General features: G+C 38.3%; 1 protein-coding gene across 2 annotated transcripts in view; it reads left to right on the top strand.

The window, feature by feature from the left end:
* Positions 1–8,776, top strand: part of RFX7 (regulatory factor X7) — a 150,003-nt gene extending 141,227 nt beyond the window's left edge. For both annotated transcript variants that reach the window (XM_059913218.1, XM_059913217.1), the window contains exons 9-10: positions 811–1,106; positions 2,702–8,776. In XM_059913218.1, coding sequence (XP_059769201.1) covers positions 811–1,106; positions 2,702–5,980 — 3,575 coding nt within the window. In that variant the 3' untranslated portion in view covers positions 5,981–8,776. The remainder of the gene's footprint in view (positions 1–810; positions 1,107–2,701) is intronic.
* Positions 8,777–22,016: the final 13,240 nt, after the last annotated feature.

A 22,016-nucleotide genomic window follows, 5' to 3' on the forward strand; every position in this document is an offset into this window, starting at 1 on the left:
CCCTGCTCACTTTCTAATGATTTTAATGCCACTCCCTAAATGTGAAATGAGCTTTTGAAAAATTAATTGTATTACATAATCAAGTTTTCTTAAAATTTATCCCTTGCTTATTTTATCATTCCTTTTTCTCAGTGTTGATCTTACTACTACTTTAAGAAGCTTTCTCAGTGACCCTTTTTTTAGAATATCTTAACCTCAGTCTTATTAAGAAACTCTGCTTAATTTCTCCTAGGTCATACTGGAATAATTAAATAATTAATTAATTAATTAATTAAAGCACTTAAAATTGTAGTACCTATTTTCATGAAATTCTTGTAGAATTAAAGACTTGTTTTCCCCATACAATTTTTTTCTAAGATATGGATGGTTTCAGCAAATATTTATTGAGTGCCCCTTGTGGACTGAATATTAAAATCATGAAAATGAGTGAATTTCTTAATTAGAGAAGGGGGAAGGGAGATTTTTCTGACATCTACTGATAAATGTAAAACATGCTCTCTTGGCATTTATCTTAGCTTTTGTACATTAGTGATATAGCTACTACTCTTTTCAAAATCTTCATCTATTATTGCAGGTATAACTACAGCTGTCACCCAAGTTGAACCATATTCTAAGGTGTCAATTAAAACCATATTGACAAATGTTTATAAACTGGAAGTGTAACATTTATGCTTTATAAAGAAATTGTGAGTTAAAATTTGCTGGGTTTGGTTGCTTTGTCCAGTAAATGGCTACATAGTCTTAGAAATTGAGTTGTAACTACTTTCTATAAAGAAGAGTATTTTAGGTTTACTTTCTGTTTATTTTCAGGAATTAAAGGCATTACCCAGCCATCTGCTTTTATACCTACAGCTGAAAGTAATTCCTTTCAGCCCCAAGTGAAGACTCTGCCATCTCCTATTGACGCTAAACAGCAATTGCAACGGAAAATCCAGAAGAAGCAACAAGAACAGAAACTACAATCCCCTTTGCCAGGAGAATCCTCAGCAAAAAAATCAGAAGGCGCTACAACCAATGGAGTGACTAGTCTTTCTAATGGAAATCCTGCAATCCTCTCTCCTCAGCCTATCGGTATCGTTGTGGCAGCTGTCCCTAGTCCCATTCCGGTAATATCATTAAATAGCATTTGGCCTTACTGGGATCGTGGGAAGTCAGTTTAGTTAAAAGTGGCACAGAAGAAGGAGGCAAGTATAGGTGTAGATTCAGTTATAAACTGATTTTGTGACCACACACAGATTTCACTTCAGTCGGTTGTCTTTTATTCAGGATATACGTTGTTGATTACAACGTGAGCTATAAAAGGAACAGAAGTGAAATTACAAGACATTTAAGTTTGCACATAACCAGTCAGAGCTTTATGTAAGAGATGAGTCATTTTCAGAGTTGTTTCATCTCTATCTAAGCTAAGGTGACACAATTGCAAACTTTTTTTGGTTTATATTTTTTTCCTGTTTAACATTCAGATGGAGCAAAATTGTAATATGTGTTGGTAATACATTAACATAGACTTGTCTCAATGGCTTGCTGGACATGGAACCTCAGGCAAGTCTCTAAGCTACTCTGAGTCTCTTTCCTTATCAACGAATAGAGGTTATGGTCTACTCCTTGCCTCTCTCACACAGCTGAGTTTATGATGAAGAGGCTTTTAAAATGAGAGTGCATGGGCTTCCCTAGTGGCGCCACGGTTAAGAGTCCACCTGCCAGTGCAGGGGACACGGGTTCAAGCCCTGGTCCGGGAAGATCCCACATGCCACGGAGCAACTAAGCCCGTGCACCACAACTACTGAGCCTGTGCTCTAGAGCCCATGAGCCACAACTGTTGAGCCCGCATGCCACAACTACTGAAGCCCGTGCTCCTAGAGCCCATGCTGCACAAGAGAAGCCACCGCAATGAGAAACCCGTGCACCACAACAAAGAGTAGCCCCCGCTTGCTGCAACTAGAGAAAAGCCCACAGGCAGCAACAAAGAGCCAAAAATAAATAAATTAATAAATAAATAATTTTTTTAATGTTTAAAAATAAATAAAAATAAAATGAGAGTGCATCATGCTAAAGCAAGATGGTATTTTATGTTGTTATTTATGATGTTATTAGGGAAATATAGTATCTTGTGGTTTTTCTGTTCTTATCATTATCCTTATCATCGTCATCATCATGTTATTGAAACATGGAATACCTGGGAACCATACTCTTGCACTATTCATTGTAGAGCAAACTGGGGGAGGCAGTAGTTTTATCTGAGACCCTATCCACAGTGGTTTATTAGTAATGCCCATGGTAGATCCATTTATAAGACAGTCTCCCCTGTGAGTGAGTCATCTTGCCACAGACTCCAGTTAGATACCTTTATAGTTGCATGTTTCTTCAAGATTTTATTTCTGCTCCCTATAACCTCCTTAAAATTCATTGTTTTAGCAAGTATTCATCACAAATGTGAAGTTTTTCATTGAAGTCTTCATACTCTTCTTACATATCATTGTATTTGGTAACTATATTACACTGTGTTGCATTTATTATAGTATTTACTTCTCGGGTTATATCGAATCTGGTCTAAAAACTCTTGTCTAACATACGAACTGTCCTTTTTTTTTCTTTTTAGCATTACATGTATTAAATCCCTTAATACTAATGAATATATGAATTGCTATTTATATTCTAGACTTGTTACATCTGATATTTTTGTTTTCCGCCTTTTTAACAGGTCCAGCGGACCAGGCAACTGGTAACTTCACCAAGTCCAATGAGTTCTTCTGACGGCAAAGTTCTTCCCCTCAATGTACAGGTGGTCACTCAGCACATGCAGTCTGTGAAGCAGGCACCAAAGACTCCTCAGCACGTCCCAGCCAGTCCTGGGGGGGATCGCTCTGCTCGGCACCGCTACCCTCAGATCTTACCCAAACCAGCCAACACCAGTGCCCTCACCATCCGCTCTCCAACTACTGTCCTCTTTACTAGTAGTCCCATCAAAACCGCTGTTGTACCCACGTCACACGTGAGTTCTCTAAATGTGGTGAAAATGACAGCAATATCCCTCACACCCAGCAACAGTAGTGCTCCTCTGAAACATTCTGCCTCAGTAAACAGTGCTGCAGGAACAACGGAAGAATCAAGGACCATTCCACAGATCAAGAATGGTTCTGTTGTTTCACTTCAGTCTCCTGGATCCAGGGCCAGCAGCACCGGGGGACCATCTGCTGTGGAAGTCAAAATGGAACCTGAGATGTCATCAGATGAGCATCCTGTACAGTGCCAAGAGAACTCTGATGGGGCTGACGTGCCCAAAACAACACCTAGTGCCCTCTCGGGGCAGAAAAGTAATACAGAGGGAGTAGTGCAAAAACCTTCAAATGAAGGTGTTATTGAAATAAAAGCAACTAAGGTCTGTGACCAGAGGACCAAATGTAAAAATCGATGTAATGAAATTCTGCCAGGCACTTCAACAGGCAATAATCAAAGCACTATCACTCTCTCAGTTGCCACTCAGAACTTAACTTTCACCAGCACCAGCTCACCATCTAATGGTGACTCAATAAATAAAGACCCTAAATTATGCACTAAAAGTCCAAGAAAGCGGCTGTCTTCTGCATTGCAAGAGTCCCAGGTGCCTCCTGTAAAGAAACCAATCGTGGAACAGCTTTCTGCAGTTATCTCGGAAGGTCAGAAACCAGGCAGTGTTAAGAAGGACCAAAAGGTTCTGCATTCAGGGAAAACGGAAAGTTCAGCAGCAGGTTCCCAGATTCCTAGCAAGGTATCAACAAATGTTAACTCGCACGTAGTGGCAAGTCAACCCTTGAAGTCCTCTGCTCTTGTTACCAGTGATTTAGCTTCAGAACAGCAAACCACACCATCATCATCTCCAGATATAAAAGTAAAGCTTGAAGGCAGTGTCTTTCTCTTGGACAGTGATTCAAAATCGCATGGCAGCTTTAACCCAAATGAATGGCAACAGGTCACTAAGGATTCTGAGTTTATATCTGCCGGCTGTGAACAACAGCAAGATATCAGTGTTATGACAGTTCCTGAGCACTCTGATATCAATGACTTAGAGAAGTCTGTCTGGGAATTAGAAGGAATGCCACAGGACACGTATTCCCAGCAACTACACAGCCAGATACAAGAATCTTCTTTGAGTCAACTGCAAGCACAGTCTTCAGATCAGTTACCTCTACAGTCCGAACTGAAGGAGTTCGAGCCTTCTGTTTCCCAAGCAAATGAAAGCTACTTTCCTTTCGATGAGGAGCTGACACAGGACAGTATTGTAGAGGAGCTGGTGCTCATGGAGCAACAGATGTCAATGAACAATTCTCATGCTTACGGTAACTGTTTGGGAATGACCCTTCAGAGTCAGTCCGTGACTCCAGGCGCGCCAGCGTCATCTCACGCCCCCAGCACCCACTTCTATCACCCCATCCGTAGCAATGGCACCCCGATCCCCACCCCCACCCCGACCCCTACCCCGACCCCCACCCCCACCCCCACCCCCACCCCCACATCTGAAGTGGTTGCCGGGTCTCAGAGCCTGTCACGGGAGAGCCCTTGCTCCAGGTTGGCCCAGACCACGCCCGTGGATAGTGCTTTAGGAAGTAGCCGACATACACCCATCGGTACTCCCCATTCTAACTGCAGCAGCAGTGTCCCTCCCAGCCCCGTGGAATGCAGGAATCCATTTGCATTTACCCCAATAAGCTCCAGTATGGCATATCATGACGCCAGCATTGTCTCAAGTAGTCCTGTGAAACCGATGCAGAGACCCATGGCCACACACCCCGACAAAACCAAGCTTGAATGGATGAATAATGGGTACAGTGGGGTTGGTAATTCATCCGTGTCTGGCCATGGCATTCTCCCAAGCTATCAGGAACTAGTGGAAGACCGTTTCAGGAAACCTCATGCTTTTGCTGTGCCTGGACAGTCTTACCAGTCTCAATCCAGACATCATGACACTCATTTTGGTCGTCTGACTCCTGTCTCTCCTGTGCAGCATCAAGGTGCCACTGTAAGTAACACCAACAAACAGGAGGGCTTTGCAGTCCCTGCCCCTCTTGATAATAAAGGAACTAACTCTTCGGCCAGCAGCAACTTCCGGTGCCGAAGCGTGAGCCCTGCTGTTCATCGCCAACGTAATCTTAGTGGAAGCACCCTCTACCCAGTATCTAATATCCCCCGATCTAATGTGACCCCCTTTGGAAGTCCAGTAACCCCTGAAGTTCATGTTTTCACAAACGTTCACACGGATGCATGTGCCAACAACATAGCTCAAAGAAGTCAGTCGGTTCCATTGACAGTCATGATGCAAACAGCCTTCCCAAATGCTCTTCAGAAGCAAACAAACAGTAAAAAAATAACCAATGTTTTGTTGAGTAAACTTGATTCTGACAATGATGATGCAGTGAGAGGTTTGGGCATGAACAACCTGCCCTCCAATTATACAGCCCGGATGAATCTCACTCAGATTTTGGAAACTTCCACTGTCTTTCCTAGTGCCAATCCGCAGAATATGATCGATTCCAGCACTTCTATTTATGAATTCCAAGCACCATCTTACCTCACCAAAAGTAATAGCACCGATCAGATCAGTTTTTCTCCTGGCGATAATCAAGCACAATCAGAAATTGGAGAGCAACAATTAGATTTCAGTAGCACTGTTAAAGACCTGTTGAGTGGAGACAGCTTGCAAACCAACCAGCAGCTGGTAGGTCAGGTAGCGTCTGATCTCACTAATCCTGCGTCTGATTTTTCTAGCGACATCAGGTTGTCTTCTGAGCTCTCAGGCAGCATCAATGATTTGAACGCTTTAGATCCAAATCTACTGTTTGATCCAGGTCGTCAGCAGGGACAAGATGATGAAGCTACACTGGAAGAATTAAAGAATGACCCATTATTTCAACAAATTTGCAGTGAATCCATGAGCTCTATGACTTCATCAGGTTTTGAATGGATAGAAAGCAAGGACCACCCTACTGTTGAAATGTTGGGTTAAATTGTATTTTATAATATGTAGCACACTGTATCGAAAGACATATGTATTGTATTTGTCTTAATGGAAGTGCCTCCCGCAGCAGAAACACTTACTATTAATTGTGACATTTTAAGAGTTTGCTGCAGAAGCGGTTTCTTCTTCAGTAGGAAATGGTTAGACTCGCCTCAGCTCTTAACAAGTTTCTGAAGAGAGTAGGCTGTAGAAAAACAAATATTAGGTTTTCAATTTTATAATGTTCCCCATTTAATCACATTGTTTGCTAGTAAACAAAAGAATAACCAGCTTTTACGAGAGCAGTCTAGATCTTTATTTTGTATAAGTTTATTTTAATTCATTGGTTGATCTGCACAGATTTTAGAGGAAACCATTGATTTTAGGTATAGGATATTTTTTGTTGTTGGCATTATCTTTTAGATATGAAATCATAGTTAAGATGAACTGTAGACAAGAAGGTCTTCCTTGAAACAGGGATAATATTCAGGTTATTATAAGTATTTAGGCTTGAAGCATAGAGCTACTGTAGAATGAAAAAAAAATCTCTGTAGGACTTTCTGGGACTTCAGTACCATTTGCACCTGCAACGAAGGGCTTAAATAGGAGAAAATAATGGAAAATTAAATATTAATGTAAGGAAAGCAAAAGCTGCGCTAAAATATTTAAAAGGAAAAACTAGTAGCCATTTATATTTGTGACCTTGCATTAGTCTTCTTTTAAAATGTTGATTTTAACATGGAGCTAACACAGAGACATGCCCACACGTGCACACACACACAAACAAAACAAGTAATTCCAAACATTGTAATTTAATAGAATAAATACAAGCATGTTAGAAGAATATTTTATGTTTTATTATTTGGTAGTTGAGATAGGGGAATTTAGAAGGAAACTAAAAGTGTTTTCTTAGTTTCATCACAATATGTCTGCATGCACATATTAAAATTCTATTTAAGATTTATTTTGAAGGGTTTTAATTATAAGTCCTCGATTTACTGACTTACTCCTTCACTGCTCCTGAACATAGAAATGCAATTTGATCGTGGGAATCCCTTTGAAAAACAAATAAACAGGAGAGCGATAACATAAAAAACTCAACAGAAAACATTTCACCACCTGAGGTCAAGTCACAAATCTTTATATCTCTGATAAAACAAAGGGGATATCAATAGTACTTGAAGAAGAGGAGCATTTTATAACATGCTTAATTTTTATTTATTGTGATAACCACAATTGCAAAAGAAGCACTCAGGATTTGTTTTAAAATGTTTCTCTCTGTGGCTCCCATTTTGTTTTGTGAATGATTATTTATGAATTTCATGCTGACACAAATCTTCTCACTAGTCGACAGCTCCATTTAAGTGAGCTTCAAGATCAGTTTCAAATAGACTTAAAAATTGCCGTTAAGTTTTTAAAGCTAACATTAAACCATTGCTATGCTACCTTGAGCCTAGCTAAGCTTTCCTTTACCTTAATTAGTAAGCCAATCAGAAGACTACAATCAACAAATATTTAACAAATGTGGTGAAAGGTTTAATAAGATTTCATTGTTCAATAAATTTACAAAGTAGGGTATTAACATTTTGATAAATAAATGGTGCTAGGTTTGGCTCAGAGGTTTATATATTGATATGTCCTAGTTATTGGCATTTGTGTGTGTTTGCTGTTATCTTGATTTAATGATCTGTTAGATTTTTTTTCTTGATGCTAGTTATTTCTTCACTGTACATTGAGACACAGCACTACTGCACACCAAAGTATGCAATACCCAAAGGAAACTGTGTGATTTCTTTTAACAAATGATGGGAGCCTTTCTACATGAGATACTCTGAAAAGGAGATTTTGAGGCCATTCTAATCCCTTGTTTACATTATTAGCTTCCTACTAATACAAAAATAATGGAAATCTTTTTTGATAAAAATATAAAGACTGGAGGATTTTTAACCCCCTGTACAGTATTGCAGCAAACACTTTAAATTTGGTTGAATTCGTCCAGCAAACTTTCTGGGGTTCATATATTGCACTAAATTTGTTGAACCTGTGGTAGGCACATCTCTTAGGATAAATGCAACCAATACAGTCCACAGATTAAACTTTTTAAATGTGTTTCATTATGAAAAGACAAAATGTCATCAAAGTGACAGATAAAATTGTCTTATGTAGCAATGTGCATTAATCTCAATGAGATATTTCTATTTCTTATTCTCTTACATGAGAATATTACAGCAGGAAGAGTTAAGTTTAGTTTGCTTCACCATGTTAATACATGATCACAAAATGTGCATGAGTGTTATTGACTTATCTTGTACAGTACTAGGTATTCCTGTAACCACTTTTTTTTTTTTTCTTGGCTGTACTGAAACTGGTTCATTGTTAACCAGACAAGCATAGTTATTCACAAGTTATTTGCTTTTTTATGTTTACTAATTCTGCTTAGTTATTGTTGAATATGTTCTTTTCTCAGATTATTTTCATTGTTTTGATGTTTTAAACATTTTGCATACTGTTTATCATGATAAGACTTCATGAAGTAAATAATTTTGCATATAATTGCAATAAGCACTGACTTTTGAACTGAAAAGAAGGAAAGTGTTTTTTTGTGCAGTGCATCAGAGGTTCATATAACAGTCTTGTACTATAATGTGCTTTACTACACCATAAATGACAAAAACAAGCCCTGTTTCATGTTTTCATTTAGTGCAAAAATTCAAGATTTCCCCAGTGTTTTGTTGTCTGTTGTACCTGCTGAAACTACAGTAGTTGAATATTGCAGTAGCATTTCAGTTCTCTTTTTTTATTGAAAGTGCTCAAAAATTGTTTTTTAAATGTTTTCAAAAACAATTAAAAACATTTTATATTAAACTGACTGGATCTTAAGGTGATTTATGGGATCCGTTTTATGTAGACAGCATGCCATTTTGTAAACAGACCTGAAGCATTTCTTCCTTTGATCTCATGAAAGTTGAGAAAATGGGAAAAAATCAGCGTCAGGAGGAACAGTGCTGCTAATCTATGCTCTGCTATTAATCCAGAAGGCTACACAGATCTTATTTCGTTCACCAGAACTCTGCTACTCACTTACAGTTTATTACCAATGAATGATACATGGCATAGAGCTTTATGTTGTCCAAAAAAAAAAAAAAAAAGGTCTTTCCTTTTGTTCACTGACATATACCGTTTGCTTTAAAATGTTAGTCTGTGTAGTACCTAGATATGGGTATTTGGGGAACTTTGAATAGAAAAATAACAGAAAATTTTAAAACACAGCTATGTCCAAAAGCATTATAGGCATTTTGGTGAAGAACAGGCAAACAGAACAGGAACCAGTGGATATAATGAACCAGGAAGAAATTCTGGAGGAAAAAGTGTTATGTAGTACCTGAGGTGCTTTTGGCTGCAGGTAAGAGAAAACCTAACACTGACTTCAGCCATAAGGACATTTATTTTTAGCTTAATAAGAATTTTGGTGATAAGAGGTGCTCAGTTTCATTCAGTGACTCAGTGTTTTTTTCTGTGTTCCATCAGCTTCAGCGTTGCTGTTCTGTGTCTATTGCCTCATGGTCACAAGATGACTACCACAGCTCCAAATATGGTATCTTCATACATCCCAAACAAGGTGGTAAGGGCAGCTCTCAGCCTTTTATCAGAGAGAAAAATATCTTTCCCATACTCTCCCATTACTCCCTCCCACTCCACCCCCCTACTTAATCTTGTTAGAAAAAAGAAGGTCAAGGCCCACCATAAAACTAACTAGTTTAGATTCTTGATTCATCTTTTATAGCTAGGGGAGAGGCCCATTTCCAGGAGCATGTGATCATCCACCGAAAATGAGTTCCATAACCTAGAGAAGATACCAGGGACTTAAGATATTGTGCCCACCTTTGAGAGAGGCTCACAGTCTTGTGAAGAACTGATTGCATGTTCTTTGATAAGTGCCAGTTAGAAGTATATATATGGCGTGCTCTCTAGAAGAAAAAAGGTGAGAGTTCACACTCTGAGGATCCATGAACTGGGCAAAAGAAGGTCCTTAGTAAGGGCTACATTTAGAAGTAGCCTGTTAACTAGTGTAAACTGTTAACTTGTGTCTTGGCTTCCCTCTCTGAGTTGAAAATCAGAAGTGTAAATTGCCTCAGTACCTATTAATGTCATAGAAGACCGAAATTTTGATTCTGTTGAGTCTGTAGAGATTTATTTTGATATATATTGCTATAAATGAATTTTTAAATAATTAAAATTACAAATTTGTGGATGGGATCATTTATCAATAGCATATGATCTGGAATTTTTAAAAAATATGTATATGACCAGTCCTGGAGCTATAAGTGTAGAAGGGGAAAAACAAAAAGGCAACAATTTTCAAGATAGGTTTTATTTCTAAGAAGTACTTAATTTTAGAGAGAAGGGAAAATAATTTTATAAATGAAATGTATCATGAGCATGGTATTACTACCATATATAGACTATTTCCTTGCACTAAACCCTGTATTAAATACTTCACATATATTCTGATTTTCTCATTGTAACAATTATGAAAGAATATCATTTTTCAAGTGAGAAAGTTTTAGCTCAGATATTAACTGGTAGGAGTAACAGCTAATAATAGGAAGAGCTGGAATTAACTTGGTTCCAAAGCCAAGTTCTCAACTATTATGCTATACTTAAAGATACTTGTTCAAATTACCTACGGTAGTAGTTGGATTTGGTGGCTTCTTTGAAATTTTCATTCTGGCTTAAAATTTAAAATTAAATTTGATTTTCCTGGGAATTTTGTTTCTGTTTAACCTCTGATCCTTATATTTCTTATACTTCCTTTGCATTTTTGTTGCTTTTGGATTTTGCCTGTATTTTGTAACTTTCCTCTAAATTATTTGCATTCCTTTCCCCTTCTCTCCCCCCTTGGAAATACATGCCCTATTGTATTGGAAATCAAGGGAGAAGTAAGATTTAAATAGAAAATTTTGTTTTACGCACAGCTTTTCAAGCACGTCTTACAGGTATACCCAATCATATCTATTTTAAAACCACTTCTTAAATTTCATCAGGAAATAAAAACTAGGCAAAAAATGTTTTGTTGAACAAATGATAAAGTGCCTAAAACATGTCAGTGTCTGTGCCAGGAGTTAGAGAAGACATCTGCCATTTTTAAATTTTACAATATGATGAGGAAGATGCACAATGAACAGGATTGCAGGATGCAGTGATGTCACTGTAGCAGAGACTGCTGTTTGCCACTAACACATTCTCCTAGCCATCTGCACAAAAGACATTTACCAGCTTCCCTTGTAGCTAAGTGGAGCCGCTTACCAAGTACTCAGCCAAAAAGAATCAAAAGGTTTGCGTGTTTCTTCGAAGTGTTCCTGCACTCCTTCCTCTCAGCTGGCTAGAATGTAGATATGATGACTAGAACTCCAGTAGCTCCCTTGGACTTTGCGGTAAGGCCACAGAGGATGATGGAGTAACAAGATAGAAAGAGCCCGAAGCCCTGATGACTGTGAGGGAAGCTGCCCTACTAGTCCTGACTGTTGCCTCTGGATGTGTTTTATGTGAGGGAGAAGTTTCTTTCTGGTTTAAGTCCTTCTGAGTTTTCTGTTACTCAATGCAAATGCAAAGTCTAACCAATGTAGCCACCAGAAGGTTTTAAGCAGGAGTGGGGATGTTAGATTAGCATGGGGATCACTAAACCATCATGGGTTCCCCTGCAGAACGACAAACTTGCATCTCCTTTTCACTGAAATTGGTAAATCAGGAGAGACTCTTGGAAAGAATACCCTGATTTTAGCACAGACTTGAATAGTGTTTCATGACTGTCCAATATAAAGAATAAATTTAGGTGGATTCTAAGCTACTTAAACAACAAAAGAAAATTGATTGAATTGAAAGGAAATAACGGCTTTCTGGTCATTGGTGTCAGACCTAGGTTTAAATCTCAGCTCTGCCAATTATAACCATAACCCTACCAAGTTGTATGAGTACTAGTAATGATATCCATCTGGAGAGCATTTTCTAGTGGTGTGCCACATGGTTCTGGCCTGTTCGTTATTTTTGCCAACATCTTGAACGAAGACAAAAGTTTTACTGAGGCAAGTACTGTGGAACAGCTTGTTCAATTTCTGTTCCAGCCTCTTCCTCTTATGCAGACCCTGGGAAGCCCAAAACTACATTTTCTAGACTTCCTCACAGCTTGGGTTCTGGATATGAATTGCATGCCATCTATTCGATGCATTCTTGCAAGATTTGGAGGATGAAAATGAAACAGAAGCTATCCTCCTACCCATTTTTGGTGATTTTCTTGAAAGCAAGCTCATAGCAGCAGCAATGTTCTAGAGTCCATTCTTGAGATTCTTCGGTATCTAGGGTCCACGTCCCAGTGCCAAGTCACCAGTTCCGTGAATATCAAGATACAGTCGAGTGGTGGCAGTGATGGTAACGGCAGCAGTATCAGCAACTTCCTGGTCTGGCTTCCTGATCCGTGGAGTGGTCTCAGGTATGAACTTGTCCCCCAAATGACCAACTCTAGCGTGTTGTTCTGGTTGTCATTTCTGGAGGCACAGTCTAAAGCTTGTTCTTCCATGTATGTAGAAGTACCAAATTCCCTGCATTAAGTATTTTTTTGCTTAAAATACCCAGAATAAACATTTCCTACACGTAACTCTGACTCGTACGCCTACAAGGTAGGAGTCATGAACATCGGAGATCCAGACCTGGTTCTGTCATTCCTTCCCCCTCTTTGCACTTTATGAAGAATAGTGACCTCTGTTCTGGTTACGTCCCAGAATCTTTTGTGAATTTCAGTGAGATATGACAATATTTTGTAAACCCTAAATATAAACTATTATGATTGTTATAAATGCCTACATAAAAGAACAGACATTCACCTAGGAGTGGGAAAAATTCTTGTCCTTTTTAGCACTAAAATGCACTGTTTTACTTGAACACACACACATATCACATCTGTCAGGAGGTAAAGTAAGAATTATATTCAGACAAAGGGCTGAACTTTGAATTAGGTTATGTGTCCGTAAGAAATCACCGTTAATAACATTTAATTTAAACCAAGTTATTGTCACCTGAGCATGTTTGTTTAACTGACACCTTCATAGATTATTTAAATCATGATACCTTGTATTTAGATTTCACATGTTTGAAGGACACAGAGTTTAAATTTCCTACGCAAATTCACCCCATGTCAATATAATCTCTCTACTTAGTCTTTCATAATTTTACCACACCCTCACAACGGTTCTGAAATGGCTGTCTCAAAAATTACTGGTAATTTCATAATTGGTAAATCCTGCGACACTGTTCCTTTGATTTCTATGGCTTTATATTCTGGTTCACTTCCTACCTCAGACCCCTCATTGCCCATCTCTCTCATAGATTGGCTTCCTCTGCCTATTATTTAGATATAGAAATCCTTCGACATTCTATCATTGTCTTTTCTCATTCTGCTTTCTCTCCCTAGTCATTTCAAACACTCCTACAGCTCCTCCAGATGGCTTCCAGCCTCTCCCTGACTTCCAGTCTTAAAATCTAAGCACCCAAAATTGAAATTCACTCTCTTTTCCCCAACCCTCTCCTCTTCCTATTATTTGACAACATTACCATCATTGCAGTCACGCAGTTGAAAGCTCATGTGCCCTTTCCTTCATCCTCTCCTCAACATCAAATTAGTTTCCAAGTTCTATACCTTTGATGTCCCTATCTCCGTGTTCTTCCTTTCCCTCTTGATCCTGCCCTGGTACATGGATTCATTTCTCACTTGAAATATTGATACTTACTTATCTCTCACTTTTCTAATAATTTCTGTACTCTGTCACCTTTGAAATCCTTAACTCAAAAGGCTTTGATATTCAGAAATCAATATTCATCATATATATAAACAATAACCAGCTAGAAGATATAATGCAAGAGAAGACCCTTTTTATGCTAGCAAGAAAAAAGATAAAATATCCAGCCATGAACCTAATGGGAAACGTGCAAAAGTTATATAAGGAAAATTTTAAAAACAGTTTTACTGAAAGACACAAGGTAGACTAGAGCAAATGGAATGAGAAAACCATGTTCTTAGATGGGAAGATACAACATCACTAAGATAATTGATAAATTTAACATGATCCCAACAAAAATGTCCATCTTTTTTTCTAGAGCTAGACAAGTTGAATGTATTCTTAGAATATAAATAATTATAGCTCCCCCCGAAAAAAAAAATCTTTAAAAAAAAAGCAATGTCTGAGGGGTTGACCCTACTAGGTATTAAACATAGAGTCATATTCCTAAATCCCTATAAGTAAAGTCAAACAACAAATGACAAAGTAGGAAGAGATATTTATAACACATACCACATACAAAGGAGTAATGGCCCCAATATGGAAAGAACTCCTAAAAACGGGGGAAGAAGGAACACCAACAACCCCATAGAAAAGTGGACAAAAGATATGAACCGACAGCTCACAGAGAGAAGAAATGATCCTTAAACATTAAAAAAAAAAATTCTCAACCTGATTCATACTAAGAGAAATACAAATTAAAACTATGCCAAGTTACCCCTCCTTACCTATCAGGTTAGCAAAAAAAAAAAAAAAAAAAAAAATCTATGCTTGATGCCATCCTCTTTTAGAAACATTGGGCGGGGGCACAGGCATTTAATATTGTTTCCTTGCACATTTCCTAAAGAATCTACTAGAGAACAGACTTCAAATGTCCAAATGACTAGAGAGATGTCAACCTAAGGACCGGTGGTGAGCATTAAATACCTATTTACTTGTAAAACAAAGACGACATGAGGGTTAGAGAGGAAAGAGCATAGTATGTATTGGCTATATGCTCTGAAAATGTATATAAAATCAAACTATAGAAAATGGAGAGAGTATATGCAAACAATTTTTAAACTGTTTCAGTAATATTGGTGATGGTAGAATGGGTGGTTTTGCTGAGACTGTAGTGGATATAATGCAAGACCATGCAAACTGTAATTGTGTGATCTTCTAATTCTATCATTCTCTGGTCTCTGAGAACCTGGATTCTCAGAAGAAACGTGATATTGATGTGAAACAGAAGATGTTAAGTAAAAACAATACAGTCCTGACTTTGCATTGGAAGTATCAGTGTGAACTCATGGAATATCTTGCCATACAATAGCAAAGAAACTTATCAAATACTACTTAGGTCATGTCAAAAGGACATAAGACCCAACCTGAAGAAGCTGCCACTGGCCAGAGATGGAACAATTAAACTCCATAGGGATAATAACTTCAGGGGATTGACACACTTAAAATGTTTTAATCCATATGTTTTAATGATCCTAAAAAAATTAATTGGTCACCTTTTGAGAGTGATAGGCAACCAACTTATTATTTTCAAAACTGGGTAAAGGGAAAGAATCAAATATTTATCCTGCCTTTCCTATGTGAGCTATACTACTGGATAATCAAATAATAGATGAGGGGGAGCTACTCTATATAGAAATGTTCTAGCTAATAAGTAAGGGAGTGATAAAATTGGAATATCATCATTTTGCAATCCCTAATGAATTGAATGGATCTAGACAATGGGCATTGACAGCTACTAATATCACAAAGAGAAAAATAAAAAGACATCATGTGCCCCAGTATAGAAGAGTACAGTTCACAATTAAGTAGCCTTGCCTCCAAAAATTAAACTGAAATCTAATCAAGTCTCTGTTCCCAATTACCAATTTACAGGAAGTACACAGATCATGAAACACTGCATCATGGCAATACAATCAGTAAAATCCAGAGTCTGGGAAACTCTACAGGCCAAATAGTTGAGTTTCTTTAACAAATAACTTTCAAGGAAAAAAAAGAAAAAGCAATGGAAGGAGAACCTGTAGATTAAAAGAGACTTCTTAAAAAGTTATATTAAAGTTCATAGTAAATAAAAAATAGAAGAAAGTTAACTATAGTGTTTAGAGTTGCACACTTGGGTGATAAAATATAAAGAGAAGCAAGGAAATGATTATCATAAAAATGAGAATAAGAGGAAATACGGATGGCTTCTGGGGTAGCTGCCAAAGTTCTGTTTCCTCACCTAGGTGGTGGTTACAAAGGTGTTTGCTTACAATAATTTATTAAGGTATTCTTTATTTTATGTGGCTTTCTGTATCTTTTATGTTTTACTTTTTTTTTTTATAAATTTATTTATTTTTGGCTGTGTTGGGTCTTCGTTTCTGTGCGAGGGCTTTCTCTAGTTGTGGCAAGCGGGGGCCACTCTTCATTGCGGTGCGCGGGCCTCTCACTGTCGCGGCCTCTCTTGTTGCGGAGCACAGGCTCCAGACGCGCAGGCTCAGTAGTTGTGGCTCACGGGCCTAGTCGCTCCGCGGCATGTGGGATCTTCCCGGACCGGGGCACGAACCCGTGTTCCCTGCATTGGCAGGCGGATTCCTAACCACTGTGCCACCAGGGAAGCCCTGTTTTACATTTTTAAACGTTATTTTTTTAAGCAGTATGTTGAAAATTGACCAATTATAAGGAAATTTGCCTTTCCTATATCAACTGTATTTAGGATAACCAAATTGCCAACTTGTCACAGGGAAAATTTTTCTTTAGTAAAAAATTCCAAATAATAAGTGTGGAAGGAGTGATAAAATTAGAAAATCACCACTTTGCAACCCCTACCCCTAATGAAATAGGAGCTTCAGGCAAATTTCATTAACGGATGAAACCAATAGGTAGTAGATGAATAGGAAATTTTATAATGGAAGAATCAGGCTGTCACCACCTGAACCCACTTACCAGTCTTTGCATTACTATTAATAAATGTGGGCAAGCAAGATATTAGGATATTTCTATTCATAAATACAGGAGATAAGGGAACAAGTTAAATAAATAACATCCCCAGGAAAGCAACCAGACCAATACAGAATCAGGAGCATTCTAAGGGATGACTTGCATGGGTATCTCAACAAGACAACAGCATAAAGAAAAAAGGTGGGGTGAGGAGGGCTGCTGTGGATTAAAATAAACTGAAGAGCTATAAAAACCACATTCCATGTGTGGACCTTGTTTAGAACATGATTTAAACAAGCCAGCTAACCAAAGACATTTTTTAGATAATCAGGGAGATTTTACTTTATTTTGTTTTTTAATTTTTATTTTATATTGGAGTATAGTTGATTAATAATGTTGTGTTAGTTTCAGGTGTACAGCAGAGTGATTCAGTATATACATGTATCCATTCTCTTTCAAATTCTTTTCCCATTTAGGTTATTACAGAATATTGAGCAGAGTTCCCTGTGCTATACAGTAGGTCCTTGTTGGTTATCTATTTTAAATATAGCAGTGGAAATTTTAATATGGACTGGGGATTAGTCAATCCCAAAGAATCATTAGTTGTGATGATGGCATTTTGTTTGTAAGAAAATGTCCATACTTTTTAGAAACGCATGCTAAAATACATAGAATTGAAAACACAGGATGTCCAGGATTTACTTTGAAATACTTTGGCAAAAGACAGAGCGGAGGATAGAGGAAGAATGATAAAATCTTGACACAGGCATACCTCAGAAATATTGCAGGTTTGGTTTCAGACCACTGCAATCAAGTGAATATTGCAATAAAGCGAGTCACATGAATTTTTTGGTCTTCCAGTGCGTACAAAAGTTTACACTACACTGTAATCTATTAAGTGTGCAATAGCATTATTTCTAAAGAAAAAAACAATGTACATACCTTAATTTAGAAATAATGCTGTTGGGAAAATGGCACTGATAGACTTGCTCGACTCAGGCTTGCTACAAACCTCCAATTAGTAAAAAACACATTATCTGCAAAGTGCAATAAACCAAAGCACAATACAATGAGGTATGCCTATAATTGTTTAGTCTGGGTATGGGGCTTATAGAGATTCACTGTTTTGTTTTGTTTTACTTCTGTACATGTTTGAACATTTTTTCATTTACAAAGGTTTACGTGATTCTCCCTTCTATTAAATAAGAGATTTGAAATATGGAACTCAAAATCCAAGCTTTTTAGAAGGTATTCATGGCATTGCACTACCAGCTCCTTCACGTCACATGAGCTGAAAAGAAGGCAGGCATAGATTCCCAAGGGAAAATCATGGTGCTGTTTCTAGAAGAAGGAGAATCAAAGCCAGGCAAAAATCATAATAGTTGCCCACCATTGTTCCCACACAACTTTTTGAGCTTCATCTTACAAAATGCATGTAGCCAAACAGGACCACGTGCTGTGTCCTGAGTAGAGTGCATTCCTATGCCTCTTAGTCTTGCTCAGGCTGTCCTCTGTACTTTTTTTTTCTTTAACTGAGGTCATACTTTCCTTCAAAATCCACCACAACTGCCATCGTAGGGGTAGCCTTTGCCTTACAAGCCTATAAAATAAGAAGACTCCTGTGGCACTGGATTCGGCCTCTGTGATAGTATTCTGCCTTGTATGGGCAAACGTGTGTATCCATAGCCCCCACTAAATTGGAGGCTCCCTGAAGGCTCCTTTCATTGTATACCTCAAAGAATGAAGCCCAATGAGCTGTCTATAGCAAGGGCACAATCCTTGTTTGCCTAATTGAATTAACACCAGTTATTTTCAGATTGAGTTTCTCAACAAGGCACAAAGTATTAATAAGCTAAGAACTTGTCATCTTTCATAATAGCAAATAAATGGAACATTTATTATCCAATATCTCTTGCCTGTTTAAAGACATTGGATATCGTTTTAGTTGAAGTACTAGATATTAGGTCCAAATTGTCTCGTCAAGATGCCTGCTTTGAGGTCTGTAGGGGTAGACTGAGAAGTGTTTGCATTTTGAAATATGTTAATTTTTTGCCAACCACAGCAGATGGTCACCCTTACTGCTTGTAACAGACATTTAACTGATTTGACAATAGCCTTATGGTCTTTCTGGTAGGACTCCAAATATTTGCATTAAACGGATCTTTGATTAAACTACTGTTTTATCATGTGAGTCTGTAAATGGTAACATCCTCAAATCTAACTGAATTCCAATAAGAATATAACATTTTTATATTTTTATTTTTGTGATTGGAGTCTACTATTGTCTATGTGAAATTATGCTATGCAAATGTATATATTTGTTAATTTAATAAGCCCTTTTTGAAAGGACATCTTGACATAGGCTTGTGTTTGCATTTGTAAATCAGAACTGCTTCTCTCTCTTGTCTAGGTGATGTGGTCCTACGTATGGAAGGTGGGCTTCACCTATGGGAAAGAAGCAGGAGACACATTCATTGAGCACTGTGGCAAGTACCTTCATTTAACTTATTCCAAACAGCCAAGGTCAATGTGGGCCTTTGAACATAATCACAAAATGAGGAACTAGTTCCTCCCACTTGTCCATGATCTACTGCCCACCTACAGGAACTACACACCAAATATTCCTGGATCTTTAGATCCTGATATCTCAGAGAAGTTAAGACCACTCCCTCCTTGTTCAAATGGGAAAACAGGGTTTGGAAAGGTGAGAAAAGTGATGACTCAAGACCAATACTCAGGCCACCTGGCCCCTGGCCTCCAGTATAAATTCAGGGCCTCCCTGAGAACGTGAAGCTGCCTGAAGTTAACCCACACTTGCAGTTCACTCTTACTTGCAGCTGAGAGCACCCTAAACCGTTATGCTTCTCTTACCCCAGGTCTCTTCCCTCCACACACCTCTATTTCTGTGTTTTGGCCTTTCTCCAACCATTTTTATAATCAGACAGCATTAAATGTAGGGGGGTGTGTGAATTGTGAGTGAGAACAAATCCCCTAGCAAAGAGACTTCCATTAAAACAAATTCATACTTGTTTCCTTATCTCTATTCCAGAGGCAGAGATGCCCAGTAGAATGGTCTTCCTGAATGGATTTGCCTGGTTATAATAAATCTGGGGGTCTCTAGGAGTGGGAGAGCCCACTGCTCTGCCTGGAAACCAGTCACCTGGTCTTCTGCCCCAATAACCACATCATCGATTCCATTGCTCACTCATGAATAAGTTTTGTGCTGAATGATTTTGGCCCCCTGGCCTTGATCCCTTAAATGAATGCCCAGGATATGACAGCCCCCAAACACATTAGTCTTCTTCTAGTTCTGGATGGAAAATATTATATAATGCTTAAGGCTGGGCTTGTTCCTAAGCCCTTGAAATCTTCAGGCTCCTTGATACCAGGGACAAAACCATATTTCTTCTATATTTCCCCAAATTATGACTTGTAAGGAAGATATATAATAATTAAAAGTCCTTATTAATTGAATTCTGCCAACAGACTAGCAACTCCCCAGACTGATAACAAAGCCAGGCAGAGCAGCTGTCAGCTTGAGGATGGCATCTGTGGAGGCAAACTCCTGCTCTCCCTGGCTTCTTCTTGATCCAGGCAGAGAACATAAAAATTTGTTGCATTAGATACCTGATTGAGCCCCAGATCAAGGCAAAATGCCAGTGCTTACGTGAGCTCTGCACTTCCCATCTCCTACCTTGGGCTATAATTAGCAGACAGGGAAATCAGCAGGAGGTATGAGAGCATGTCTTCAAAACTGAATGGAAATCAATGGGGAAATGACTTGCTTTACCGAAATCTGTTCCACATGCAAAGTTCCAGGAATATTTTAAAATAAGGTCTATTACAGGTTAAATGCAACATCTAAATAACCTTCAGATTATCTAGCCAATGACATTTCTAGATGATCTTTAAAATGCCTCCCATCGTATCTCTTTCTAAAAGATGTAGGAGAAGTAGGAATATTAATAAATTAGTTCATACTTATGAATATTTCTCACAGTCTTTCCAATGCTCTTCAGTCCCTTAATAATCTACATGTAATTTTAATACTTTTTATTACGGAAACTTCAAACAAATATGTAAGTTAAGAGAACAGTATAATGAACCTTCATGTACCCTTAACCCAACTTAAATAAGTATCAATTCACAGTCAGTCTCATTTTCTCTGTACTCCAATCCATTTTCCCCGTGTTCTCCAGATTATTTTGAAACAAATCTCAAGTATATCACTTATTTTAAATATTTCAGCAAGCTATGACCATTGTTCAGTCCAGTTCTCAAAAAGACTTCTTCTGGATCACTCCTGATTTTTAGTAGTCAATAGTTGTTTAAAACTTTGATACAGTTTCTATAAAAATAAACATATTTACTTATAAATTTCTTTACACTGATTTAGTTAGTTCATCCATTTGTCCATCCGTTTGTTCATTCATCACACGTCAGAAACATTTATTGGGCATTCCCTGGCGGTCCAGGGGTTAGACTCCATGGTTCCACTGCAGGGGGCACGGGTTCAATCCCAGGTCAGGGAACTAAGGTCCTGCATGCCGTACAGCCAGGGAAAAAAAAAAGAAAAAGTTTATTAAGTACTTAGTATGTACTGGACCTACTTGGAATTCTGGGAATACAGCTATGAACAAAGTAGACAAGAACCCCTGATATTATATTTTGGTAGGGAGAGGAAAATAGTAAACAAATTAGAAAATTCATAAACAAGTTTACTTGATCGTGTGCTTTGCTTTGGCCAGTGGGACATTAGCAAGCATGGTAGAAGGAGACTGGATAAGCACTTGCACACTAGAGCTTGTCCTCTTGGAACGCTCTCTCTGGAAGCTAGCCACCGTGCTGAAAAGTGACTTGAGCTAGACTAGTGGGTGATGAGGGGCCACATGGAGACATCCTCTCATGGAGGATGAGAGTTCACCTTGGACAGTGCAGCGCCACCGAGCTCCTAAAAGAATGTGGTCACATTACTGCAGTCAACCCTCAAAATCATGAGAAACCATAAATCACTGTTCTTAGTCATTATTTTGGGGGGTGGTTAATTACATGGCAATAGAAAATTGAAACAGAAAGTAGTACCTGGAAGTGGGGTGCTGCTGTAACGGAAACCTAAAGCAGGTGATTTTGAGATTGAGCCATGGAGAAAGGCTGGAAGGGTGGCAAAGGCAGTGAGGAAATTGAACGCTGGAAAGATGGTCATCTGTGTTGTAAAGCTGGGGAACAACTGGTAAAGCTGATGACTGTGGTAACATGAAAGATAGAAAATGTACTTAATGAACTTGTGGATCTGTCCA

This window comes from Balaenoptera ricei, chromosome 2, assembly GCF_028023285.1.
Source record: "Balaenoptera ricei isolate mBalRic1 chromosome 2, mBalRic1.hap2, whole genome shotgun sequence".
Classification (NCBI taxonomy): domain Eukaryota; kingdom Metazoa; phylum Chordata; class Mammalia; order Artiodactyla; family Balaenopteridae; genus Balaenoptera; species Balaenoptera ricei.